Source organism: Saccopteryx leptura, chromosome 7 (assembly GCF_036850995.1).
Source record: "Saccopteryx leptura isolate mSacLep1 chromosome 7, mSacLep1_pri_phased_curated, whole genome shotgun sequence".
NCBI lineage: Eukaryota > Metazoa > Chordata > Mammalia > Chiroptera > Emballonuridae > Saccopteryx > Saccopteryx leptura.
This window is the reverse complement of record NC_089509.1, coordinates 113082929-113096122: the sequence shown is the minus strand read 5'-3', so window position 1 is coordinate 113096122 and position 13194 is coordinate 113082929. Positions and strand designations below refer to the sequence as shown.

Below are 13194 nucleotides of genomic sequence, written 5' to 3'. Positions count from 1 at the left end.
GGGGTCGGGTGGGGGTGGGGTGGGGGTGGGGTCGGGGTCGGGGGTGGGGGTGGGGTGGGGGTGGGGTAGAACTCCCGGAAGCAGGGTGGAGCGGAACTCGCAGCAGCTGGGGTCGGGGTCGGGGTCGAGGTCGGGGTGGGGGTGGGGTGGGGGTCGGGGGTGGGGGTGGGGGTGGGGTGGGGGTGGGGTGGGGGTGGGGGTGGGGTAGAACTCCCGGAAGCAGGGGTTCCAGGGTAGCAGCCGAAGCAGAACTCGCAGCAGCTGGAGTCAGGGTGGGGGCGGGGGCGGGGTCGGGGTGGGGGTGGGGGTGGGGGCGGGGTGGGGTCGGGGTGGGGTCGGGGTGGGGTCGGGGTGGGGTGGGGGTGGGGTAGAACTCCCGGAAGCAGGGTTCCAGGGTGGCAGCCGCATCCGCTACTGCAGTGAGCTGTTGTGACTTGTTTCCTCAACAGCGAAGACTTCTCTGAAATTCTTCTTGAATTCCTTCTCTATTAGGTTTGAATCATACTGGAAAAAAAGATAAAATTAATGACACCTGTTGTGTCATTAGACACCTTGCAATGAAAAATGATCAGGACTCTTGAATTAAACACCTCAGTTATATTAACTAGGTTTGGTTTAAACACTCATGCAGCTAAGAATAGCATGTTTTTTCCCCCTAAGAGCATGATGATTACCTCTTCTTGACTAGACAGAATGGGAAATCAGTCCTACGCGTGAGGGCTCTTCCTCATTAGATTCGGGTTGTTTCTCTTCCAGTCAGAAAAGCGATGTGAAGTCTTTGTAACAATCATGGATTACACGTGTCTGACTACAGCCAGCGCTCTGCCTGCACGTTGGCACCTCCCTCTGTTCCCCTCTGGTGGCCCCTGTTAACTGGATGCCCATTTACATGCAAAGGACTCTGGAGTTGGGGCCTTGTGAGAGCTGGACTGAGTACATTTGGGGAGAGAAAAGGACAACATTACTTTAGGACGCGGTCTTCTCCTAGGTTTGGAGCGGGTAGGATACGACAGTTCTCAGTGGCACCTGTCGCCTTTTCCGAGGGGAATGAGCTCCCAGGGGCCCGGGGTTCTGGGCTCAGGGACACCTTCTGGCTGCTACGCTCCCTGGTGAGCGTGACTCCTGAATTCTAAAAGGGTTCACTCACTTCCTGCGCCCTTGCTTGTACAGGCTCGTCACAGATGAGGGAAACTAAACTTTCCCGCAGCAGGAACGAGGGCAGAGCGACTCGGTGGAAAGGAATGAAGTGGAAGAGGGAGCCGCTTACCCTCTGAGAAGCGCTGGCGTTCTGAAGGATGGGGTTCATGGCCAGCACAAACGCCCCCACCTCGGTGTATTCTCCGCCAGCTAGTTTCTTCTTGATGTTGTCCAATGTCCTAAGGTTCTCTAGGCACTTAGAAGCCATTTCATTCTGGTGAGAATCATACCAATGGTGGAATTACTGACAGAGTCCGGTGTCTGCCTTCTGTGGATTCCCATCCAGTCCAGCAGAAGTACCGGGTGAAGATCACGAGCCCCTCCCCTGGGCTTCAGATCACAAATCCCACAGGTGCCCGTGTCAGGGCAGGTAACGCCATGGCGGCCCGTAATCATGGTTTGTTATTGTTACTCACATAGTTTTCATGTGGGATATTCACATAAACGTCATTCTCTAAACGGCAGTAGGCTGCTAAGAGGAGAAACGCACATTTCTGCAAAAGGAGGAGGCTGTGAATGAGAAGCAGCTTGGAGAGAAGGAGGCCCTAATCGCGCCGACATGTTCAGGACCACTCCAGTCTTCCGGAAGTTTCCCCAAAGTGGTATTGCTCTTGGACACTAACATGTAGTGGCTGAGTTCTTTCTCCAAACAGGTTTGGTGAGTCGTCAGCGGGTGGAAGTGTGGTCAGGAGAGCCGACACCCTTTGGACCCCCCCCCCACCGCCCACCTCACCCTGTGACAGGTGAATTCTCGCATGTGACCCGCCCACCTCACCCTGTGACAGGTGAATTCTCGCATGTGACCCGAGAGGACGGCGTGGGGTTCAGACCCACCTCACCCTGTGACAGGTGAATTCTCGCATGTGACCCGAGAGGACGGCGTGGGGTTCAGACCCAACTCACCCTGTGGCAGGTGAATTCTCACATGTGACCCGAGAGGAGACGGCGTGGGGTTCAGACCCAACTTACCCTGTGGCAGGTGAATTCTCACATGTGACCCGAGAGGAGAAGGCGTGGGGTTCAGACCCACCTCACCCTGTGACAGGTGAATTCTCGCATGTGACCCGAGAGGAGACGGCGTGGTGTTCAGACCCAACTCACCAGCTGCTCCGCAGGCTGCACCGGCCTCGCCAGGACCTCCGACTCCTTGTGATGCTCCTGACTTGCAGAATTTCTTATTGTGCAGAAGGTACAAGTCCAACTGGACCTGAGATGTCAGATATAAGTGAGCGAGGAAAACCCCAGGATCAGCCTCCATTCCTAAGGCTGCCACTGTCCTCCTTTCAGGAGGGGCCGACGGGCACAGCAGGGATGAAGGGGACACCCCCAGGGTTGGCATGGCTCTCATGGGGTAACCTTTGACCCAGAGAGGGCTGTAGCAGTGGGTGCCTGGGTGGAGGGTGGTGTCAGGGTGAGTGGCGGCTCTCCATTCCTTGTTGGAGCTGCTGAGAGCCCAAGGGGCCCTGCTTCCCAGACCCGAGTGTCCGAGGCGGGGCTCTAAGCCCTGGGGGCTCGGGCCTCCACTGGTCTGTGGAGAACATGGTAAAAATGAGGGCACCAGGCTGTGTTTCCTGCCTTGTCGGAATAAGCTCAGAACACAGAGACCTGACATCACCACTCCTGTGAATAGGAATACTTGCTAGAAAGGACAGTGGCAGGATGTGGCAAAGGACCCAGCCACCAGCCTCAGCCTCCCAGAGGAGAGAGAATTGTCCCCTCCTGCTGTCAGCATCTTGGCACAGTCTGGATCATACTGCCGGACCCCACCTCCAACCCCGCTCTTTCCCATCAGGACGCACCCAGCAGCTCTGTGGGGGTGGGGGTGGGGGTGGAGAGGGCGTGTGCATGACCGAAGGAAGGGTCCCTGCATCTCACAGACCTGTTAGTTTCCACAGCTGGGATGTGACAGTCCCCATGAAAATAGTTCCGACAAGATTTGCAGCGGTAGAGTGTTCCTCCATCCAGGCAGATCTTGCATATGTTTGAGTTGTCCTGCCAGAAGGTAAAACAACACCCATGTCCCCAGTGAGACCCGAAGGCCAGCGCTGTGGAATCTAGACTCCCTGCCTTTGTGCGAACCGGCCCGGACATGCACGTGCTTCTCCCTGAGCTATGAGCCCACTGCAGCGAGTGGAGGCGTCAGGAAAAGAATTCTTGGTCTGCAGTGAAGCTTGGAGGAAGAATCTGTGTGCCCAGAAGAGTTTTCCCTATAAAACCACAGATTCTAACACAGACAGACAGCAGCAGAACAGGATAATAATTTCTATAGAAACGTGAATCATTTTGTTACCTTGCAGATAAAAGAAGGTCCTGTAATAAAGCATCAAATCCATTTGCCTACCCTACAATGACCAATATGACTCATAGAAGTTGGATTGTTGAGAAATTAATAAGGTGGAATAAACTTCTTAGAAACACTGCATCCTCTAGTCTTGGCTGTCGGCTCCCCATGAGTTCAAGGACTGGAAGGAAGTCCTGGACTGTGGATTCTGTGCCTGGAGGGTCCCTGGACCTGTGACAGTGACTTTGGGGTGGAATGACCATGGGCACAGATGACCAGGTGGTGCCAGGGAGGATGGCGCTCTGTGGCTCTGGGGGCTGGGAAGAGGCCCCGTGGCTCAGCTCACCACCATGTAGGGCGGGGTGGCACCATCTCTGAATGGCCAGGGAGTGTGGCCGTTACTATGTTCTATAATCAGACTGGAGAGGGACTTCCTAATCAACTGAAACTGAATTTTTTTTTTTAGTCTTAATGTGAGGCCTTGAACCAGATTTAATTTCATTTGAAGGAGATGAAGTTTTATAGTATTTTCATCCAAATGTTGTGGTGTAACTCCTGCATATTGAACCCAACAAAGTTTATAGAGCAGACACGAAGATACATTGAATCATATACAAGCACACATGTATTCATGGCAATAAAAACTGGCCCATGACTGAGCGGTGTGAGGGCCAACGTTAAAGCTCAGTATTACGTGCTGCTGCGACAGCTGGTCAAGCAGGGAGGGCCTTGAACGGCCTGTCTGCACGTTCCCCTCCCCACTCTGCTCCGCTGGATAAGGCCCCTCAGCTAAACTGTGCTCCTTGTCACGGGACCACGTGTAGTCCTGCCATGCTGGAATGTCACATTTCAATTCCCTGTCAGCCGTAGAATTATTCAAAGAAACCAACCACAACCTCCAAAAAAACCCAGAAGCTACCCCTTCCTCTACAACTTCCAGTGTCCATCTGTCCCTGAGGGCCACCCTGTGAGCCTGCCTGGCTGCCCTGCCCCCCCTCCTCGGTCCAGGAGTGTATGTGACTAATAAACACCTGTCAGTCCAGAGAGAAGGGGGAGGGGGACGGGTGGAGAAGCAGGCGGTCCCTTCTCCTGTGTGCCCTGACCGGAAATTGAATCTGGGACATCCACAGGGCAGGCCAACGTTTTACCACTTAGCCAACCGGCCAGGGCCCAGTCAACACTGCTCATTGTGTATTTGTTTGTGGCCTCCGCAGCCTTCTTCCACTGAGGGAGAAACCACTTCCATAGATAGAAGGAAGGCTACAGAGCCCTGCCCTGGAGCCAAGGGGCTGGCATCAAATAAACTCTTGTCCAGATCAGCCTATTATTTAAGACTCATTCATCTCCCAAGAGCTCCAAGCCTACAGCACCATCCACAGGAAAAATCTGCCACTAATTCTGATTGAGGAAGAATTCTGTATGTCTGTTTTTATTAAAGGATATGAGGATGTAAATAAATCAGAAAAGGAGTATACTGTTTGTTGCCTAACCCATACAATAGTATTGGTTTCATAGATGTTCCAAGATAGACTGTCCCCTAGGCCTGGTTCATCTGAACAATGGTGGGCAAAATTTGTCTCCACTGGGTGTCATTAACATTAGAAAACAGTAACCTTTATAAGACAAATCTGGGATTGAGTTGAGGATAACCCTATGACCTTATTAAGAAATGTATTTATGTATTCCATAATCATGTTTGTTTTTACAGCTTTGACACTCTCACCACATTCGCATCTATAGCTAAAATTCACCTACGAGATCTATTTTGATGGTTCCTTATTATACCCCTCTGAAATGGTGTACCATTCACATAGACCTAATATTCACTGCATACAACCTAATATTCACTGCAGCAACTCTGAAGGCACATGCAAAATAAATAAATTAATAAACTAATCAAAATAAAGTCAGGAGAGAGGAGAAGAAGAAACAATGTTAATTATACAATAGAGAAAACAGAGAAAAGATGTAAAATCCATTATGTAATAAGAACTTGTATAAAGTAATAATCACCTTTCTTTTCCTGCCATGTATTCTTGGAGGGTCAGGTAAAATCTTATACTGAAAGATAAAAGATCCCCGCATATGGTTAGCCTGAGTTTCTGGTCTGAGTCTGGAATTTCAACCTCCTCCAAAATATGTCTACTTGGATGTCCCACTTTCAGCCCAGACCAAGGTGTCTTAGGGAGACACCATCTCCCTCTCCTCACCCGTTCTTCTAGAAATCATCAATAGTAGCTGAAATATTGTTGTTAGAACCACTTCCTTTTCTTTCTTGTTCTAATTTCCCTATGTTTCTAGAGGTTTTCCCTCATCATCTCTTTGACACCTCTCACCTCCTTTCCATTCCCATGAGTGTTACTCAGACTTTGTCCTCACACCAGGACCAATCAGTCAACACACACGTATCCCACACCTACAGGTGTCAGACGCTCTGGACAATGCTGAGCCCACAAAATGGACAACCCCAGGGGAGTCTAGAGATACAAGGGAAAGCACGGAAGGATAAGAATAAAACAGTGAGAGAAGGGCCTTAATAGTGGGCTCAAGGGGTCCATGGATGGGTGACTGGGGCAGGTCAGTCAGGGAACATTCAGAGAGGGGTGACATCTGATCCTGAGCTGAGCATGGCAGGTTGACTATAAATTTGTTGGGTTGAAAGACAGTGAAGTCATTTCAAAGGCTCATGTTGTCTGCAATACTGTTTTAATTACATCATTTCACAACTCAGGAGACTCCCTGGTTCTTCACTGTCTATGTTATGAGTTTAAACTCCTCAGCCTGGCATTAAATCCCTCCACAAACAACCCCACTTGATGGACTGTCCTATATTACACAACACCGTCCACCTCATCCGACAGAACTACGCTAACACTGGTTCTGGTTTTCATGTCTTTCTTTCTCTAGAATGTCTTCTGCCCACTGGCTGACTGTGGACTGTCTCTCTCAGTGCGTAGAGTCCTCTGCAAGCACCGCGTCGGAATGACTTTCCCCTCCAGCTCCTGCGCCTGCGCCCACAGAGCCCCTGGGACAGAGCGGGAGCTGCCTTGTGCTGAGCTATGAGGGTGGCACCTCTCCCAGGGGAAGGACAATGTCAGGGGCATCCGGGCTCTGGTCATAATGCAGCCTTTGTTCGGTGAGCTCACAGTGACCCTTATCTTTGAGTACAACCAGGAAAGTCACATCTCCGCCTCCGTCAGTCGTCACTCGCCTACCTCCATCAGCTGTTTCAGCTTTGTCCCACAGCAGCGTATGGTGTTCCTCCAGTTACTTGATTTCCCACGGCCTCCTACAACTTCAAACTCCCTGGGGGTGAACCAGTTTCTATCCTCTCTCCTGATGCACTTTGTTGTGCCTCCTGTAAGACCGGGCAAGGTGATCCTGAAATCCTTTGTCCTCAGAGCTCAGATGGTGGCCTCTGAGCACATTGGATCTGAGCCCACCCAATTTGGGCTCAAAATCAATAGCAGGAGAGCCTGGCCTCCCCTCTCAGACTTCAGAATCCCCCAAACCCTCCTTGTAGACCCCCCCAGCAGATCCCTTGCTTTAGATTGAAATCTCAAGTGAAAACCCTGCTGGTCACAATGGAACGAAGCCACATCTGTGCCTCATGTTACAACAATTTTCTTCCAGTTTAATGACGTTATTATATTTTTCTATTCCTGAAGTCATGGATAGCTGACTTTAAAATAATGTGAGGTACCATTCAGTGGAAAATTTAATTTATACTTAACAACACTAAGCATTAGAGAAAAGGAAGTCAAAACCACACATGAAACTCTATCACGCCCACTAGGATGGCCGTAATAAAAAAGACAGACAATAACAGGTGTTGGTGAGAATACAGAAATGGGAACCCTCAGCTTTTGTTGGTGGGAATATAAACTGGTACAATACTGCGGAAAATATTTGGTTTTTCCTCAATAAGGTAAGCATGGGATTACCACATAATTCTGAAATTCCACTCCAAAGTCTATACCAAAAAGAATTTAAAAGTATATGTTCACAAAAAACTTCACGCAAAGCAACATTATTCATAATGGCGAAAGAGTGAGAAAACCCAGACTGATGGATAAATGCTATATTGTATATTCATGGACTATTATATTATTTGACAATAAAAGAGAATGAAGTGTTATACATGGTACTATATGCATGAATCTTGCAACTATCATGTTGAGCGAGAAAGTCAGTCTGTCGGGAGCCAATCCACAACTGCTGGCTGACAAGGTCACAGCAGAAGAAGACCCACAACTGCTGGCTGACAAGGTCACAGCAGAAGAAGACCAAAAACTGCTGATTGACAAAGTCACAGCAGAGAAGACCAATGGCTGCGGGGTGACAAAGTCACTGCAGTGAAGACCAATGGCTGCGGGGTGACAGTCACCACAAAGGAAAGGCACAACGATACTTCCCCCTTTGACTTTTTGAATTAATCTGGCCTTATATCCCCCCTTTTCTGGGTGTGTGCTATTATTTGTGGCACAGGGATAATAGTACCGTGCTTTCCCTGTAGATTCGTAGTGATTTCTTTGGAAATGAGACAGAGGATGTGAGTTCCACAGAAAAGCCTGTAAGCCCCTTGAACTGGGCTCATAGACATAAGAGGCTGGCTATGATATCCCTCGTAAAGGGTTAAGTTTGTAGGAGAATTCCTTCTTAATCATGTTAAAAAGAATAGATTGTGACTTGTGAATGGTTAGGAGGCAGTGGCTGTGCACAGAGCACCCTTCGGCCTTCACTTAACATTTTTCCTCCCTAGCCTTTTCATGTGATAAGTAGAGAAACATTCCTTTCTTCTTTGATCTGCAAATAGTGGTATATTCTGAGAAGAATAGAGTCAGAACTTAACTAGTGTTTAAATATAATAAATAAGTAATATTTGACTAGACAATAGTATCTTAGGTAAGGTATAGTAGGATGGCCCATTGTGTGGCCTAGGATGAGAGCGTAGTCAGCAAGAAAAGAATGTTTTACTAAGAGAATTGTCTTTTGACTAAAGGCAATTGCTAGGCTTTCTCAATGAGATGTTCTCATGAGATTTAAAAATATAGGGAAATCCATGGAATGTCTTGTGTTGATGCTGGGCTATCTTGCAAGTGCACTCTGCATATCTTTGGGTGAAAGCTATTCTTAATGTTATGTTAATTTCTTTAGAGGCAAGCCTTTTAGAACTAATACTCTAAAAGCTTTTACTGATGTTGTTATCGCTATTCAAGTTATTTTGTATTTTGAATGATTTGCTACCTGATTTGTGACTCATAGATGTAAATTAACTGTTATCCGGAAACATGCAAACATAGTGAAAACAAAAATAATAATTAACACCATGTGATTGTAACTCGGTGTGCGTGTATAAAAAGGGAGCTATACTAGCATTTGGTAGAGATGCCTGGCAGTAAATGCTAACCGGAGAATAAAGAGAAAGAAAAGAATTCGGCTCTCTCACTCCATTTTCGCCGACGCCGTCTCCTCCTGTGGGACCCCTGGATCCCCCCCGGGGCTGGACCCCGGCAGCAGTCACAGAAAAGCACATGTCCTCTAAATCAATTGACATGAAAAGCTAAGACTAGAACAATTTTTAGATGAGAAAATATACTAGTGGTTGTGTTGGGCTGGGCAGGGGTTAAAATGGGCATTGACCAAATACTGAGAGATACAGAGCTTCCTTTCGTGGAGAACAAAAATGTTTTAAAATTGGACTGTAATGATGGTTGTATAATCTTGTGAATAAGCATGAGAAAAAAAAAAAAACTCACCACGGAATTTTATATTTTAAAAGCTGAATTTTTTACATAAGACAAATCTGAGTAAAGTTGTTTAAAAAACAGTTATGCAATCTATGTAAACACAATTAATTAAATTAAAAAATAGTTATGCAAACATTTCTTTTAATTAGTGTTCATATAACTGTATTAAGAATACTCTGATAAAAAGTTTATTGTAATAGACCAGGGGTCCCCAAACTTTTTACACAGGGGGCCAGTTCACTATCCCTCAGACCGTTGGAGGGCTGGACTATAAAAAAAAAAACTATGAACAAATCCCTATGCACACTGCACATACCTTATTTTAAAGTAAAAAAACAAAACGGGAACAAATACAATATTTAAAATAAAGAACAAGTAAATTTAAATCAACAAACTGACCAGTATTTCAATGGGAACTATGGGCCTGCTTTTGGCTAATGAGATGGTCAATGTCCGGTTCCATATTTGTCACTGTTAGCCGTAACAAGTGATATGACGCGCTTCTGGAGCTGTGACGCGTGCGTCCCACGTCACTGGAAGTAGTACTGTACGTGAGTGATGCCGTGCTTTGCGGCGCCGCCACATACAGTACTCCAGGAGCACAGGGTGCACTCTCACTGACCACCAGTGAAAGAGGTGCCCCTGCCAGAAGTGCAGCGGGGGCAGATAAATGACCACAGGGGGCCGCATGCAGCCTGTGGGCCATAGTTTGGGGACCCCTGTAATAGACATATATTACATAGCTTTATAACTTAAAAAAATTACAAAATATTTTATCTTCGATATATAAATTAACTCTCAAAATCATACCATGTAGCAGGTTTTTAATTATTGTCTATTTCTTAGATTAGAAGTTTCAGGCGCAGAAAGGGCCCATTTGCCTGACCTGTGGTGGCGCAGTGGATAAGGTATCAACTTGGAATGCTGAGGTTGCTGGTTCAAGACCCCTGGCTTGCCTGGTTAAGGCACATATGAGAAGCAACTGTAAATTGGTGCTTCCCATTCCTCCTTCTCCCTGCCTTTCTCTTTCTCTCTGTCTCTTCTCTCTAAATCAATAAAATAAAATCTAAAAAAGAAAAAAGAAAAAAATAGGTCCCATTCTTTACTCAGTCACTCTAGGCCGGGCTGAGGCTGGGACTCGGGCTTTCTGCTTTCAAATTCTGTGATCTTCTCACTACATCAAACCCCCTGTCCTGGTGACGATGACCCAGAAGGGCTATAAGATATGAGGATGGCCCCTGACGGCTTCCTCCCTGTTATATCTGATTCAAAGAGAAATATGCAATATTTTCCACCCCTAGACTGATGTTTCTGCTCTTCTCTTTGGTGTTCGGGCATTCTCATGGACCCCTGCATGTGGAAATGAGCACTTAACACGCATTATTTCTTAAAGGATAAAAACATCATCTTAGGAATCCCTGCCTCCTTCACTCAAGCCACATGGGGGCTGCGATTCCTTGAATAATGGGTAATTCGCATGGGTCATTCATTACTTCTTGTGATTCCTTCACATAGGGGTTGCAAATTAAATAGATCTTGCAGCCTACCTCGTTCCAATCTTCTCTTAATTAACATCCCCTTCATCTCGCCACAGGTCACAAGAAATATTTCAATGCCTGTCTTTGGAGTTGTGTCTGTGTGCTCTTCTGACCCTGAAAGAGAAGATTCTTCACTCGGTCTCAGTTTACAACTGCTCACGTAGGACTGCTTACAAAGACCAGAGGTACCTAGGAAGCTGCATTCCACAAATCTCCAGCCGTTCAAAGGCTGCCCACTGCCCAAAGCTACTGCCACAGTGTTGGAATGTTTTATAGCCATAACTCATTTTTAAGAACCAAAGTCTATATTTTTCCACATTGATGCCATAACAACTTACTACAGATTGTGGCTTAAAACAACACAACTCTACAACCTAATAATGTCAGTGGAATTCTGACACAGCCTCACGGGGCTTAAATCAAATTGTCGGCCGACCTTCGTTCCTTTCTGGAGGCTGCAGGGGACAGTCTGTTTGACTGGTTTTCCTGCCTCTTAAGGTCGGCCACACACTCTCGTTCCTTCTCACTTTTTCCAAGCCAGCAATATCGCTTCTCTGATCATCCCTCCGCAGTCACTTCCTCTCTCCACAGCCGAGAAAGCTTCTCTGCTCTTTACGGGCTACGGGAGTGTCCTGGGTCACCAGGTAATCCAGAATCATCGCCCCCATCCCAAGGTCCCCTGTTTAATTCTATCTGCGAAGTCCACCTGCCATGTAAGATACCAGATTCCAGGTTCCAGGGATTAGGACACGGCCACCTTTGAGGAGCATTCGTTCTACCCACCACAATACAGTAAATAATATTAATGATGAAACTCTGTTATTTAAAAACTCATTTCTCACATCAACAGCAAGTACAATCTTATTCACTCTTACGTTTTGTACTCTTGGCTTTTTCTAAAGTAGAGCTGTTTCCAGGATCCACAGTACCTGGGAAATAACAGGTGTTGGTGAGAACACAGAAGTTAAGAAATAAAAGTTACAGATTTTAGGATAATTCATACTGCAGAAGGCATGGGTTTATGGGATGTTTGATTTCCTGTTTCTCTCTTCCTTCTAAAGCAATTAACCCACTGAATTAAGAAGCTGGAGTCCAGGATGGGCCCTGGGCCTCCCTTTATTTCTCAATTCAACTTTGAAAAACACCTTGAATATCTTCGTACTTCAGTTGGTGCAGGGATAGGAAGAGGTATCCTGTCCTGTCCTGTCCTGTCCGGGTCTTAAGATTTTTTGCGAGATGTCAAAGTCCCCTTAACTGAGTTCTCAAAGAGCAGTGGAACTACTTTATCCTTTAATTTGCATAAAATATACCCTCGCATTGCTCTTGTGCCATTGACCTTTATACCAATTAGCCCAGCCCACCAAATGCACAATGTTTAATGTGTATTAGCTAAAATTCTAACAAATTATTTTCACTAAAAAAAACTCCCATAAATATTTGAATGAAGCTTTGTAGCAAAAAAAAAACTATTTCTTTTTTCTTTGCTCTTAGGTCTTTTCTGACTGCCTGCCCCCAAAATAGATTTGTTTTCAATGTCCCCAGTATTTGGGAATAAAAGAAAGAACAGCCAGTAATCTATAACTAAACGAATTGTAAATCTAATTTTTTTAGATTTTATTTATTCCTTTTAGAGAGGAGAGAGAGAGAGAGAAAGAGAGAGAGAGAGAGAAGGAAGGAAGGAAGGGAGGAGCAGGAAGCATCAACTCCCACATAGGCCTTGACCGGGCAAGCCCAGGGTTTCAAACAGACAACATCCGCGTTCCAGGTAGATACTTTATCCCCTGCGCCACCACAGGTGAGGCCGGGTTGTAAATCTTATAATCCCTCACATTGTTGAAAAATTTGGGCTATGAACACATGATGATGGTCATTTTTGTCTCTTCCTATCTAAAGGAAAGAGATTGCTACCAAATAAAGTGAAGACCCACAATCCTTTAGCCCAAATACAAAATCAAAGAAGTTTTGAAAGCCAACATTTTCTACATCGGTTTGCAGCTAATTTGGCAGTGACTCTGAACTTAGCTTCCATGAGTCTGTATAAAATTTTTATGTATCACACTTGGTGTGAATTTACACAATTTTCAGAAACATTGATATATTTGAGAATGGGATTCTTCCCCAGAAACTGTTGGGGTCTTTCGTAACATATAGGACATAAACCACAATGTCTTTCTAAAACAATAACACACTGATATTTTACTTGTGGCGTCTGAGGTTTTGCATAAAGGATTATGGGTGTTTGCTGGGAGTCCAGGCTGTTAGCTCTGCCTCTTCTGCTAACTTCCCATGTGATGTGCAAAGATCCTTCAAACCTCAGGTACAGAGGCCAAGCTGATGCACCCCAACTGTGGAATGGGGCTCTGGCCTAACTCTTAGGTTGTTGTAAACATAAACAGATGTCTTTTTTTTGCAAAGACATGTTCAAATG

The 13194-nt window shown here is 46.2% G+C and overlaps 1 protein-coding gene across 5 annotated transcripts in view; it reads right to left on the bottom strand.

The window, feature by feature from the left end:
- Positions 1-340: 340 nt before the first annotated feature.
- Positions 341-13194, bottom strand: part of LOC136378400 (nuclear body protein SP140-like protein) — a 37129-nt gene continuing 24275 nt past the window's right edge. For all 5 annotated transcript variants that reach the window (XM_066345290.1, XM_066345294.1, XM_066345291.1 and 2 more), the window contains 9 exons: positions 11642-11695; positions 10776-10880; positions 6694-6836; positions 5492-5539; positions 3077-3189; positions 2299-2404; positions 1614-1691; positions 1268-1411; positions 341-504 (listed from right to left, as the gene is read on the bottom strand). In XM_066345290.1, coding sequence (XP_066201387.1) covers positions 412-504; positions 1268-1411; positions 1614-1691; positions 2299-2404; positions 3077-3189; positions 5492-5539; positions 6694-6836; positions 10776-10880; positions 11642-11695 — 884 coding nt within the window. In that variant the 3' untranslated portion in view covers positions 341-411. The remainder of the gene's footprint in view (positions 505-1267; positions 1412-1613; positions 1692-2298; positions 2405-3076; positions 3190-5491; positions 5540-6693; positions 6837-10775; positions 10881-11641; positions 11696-13194) is intronic.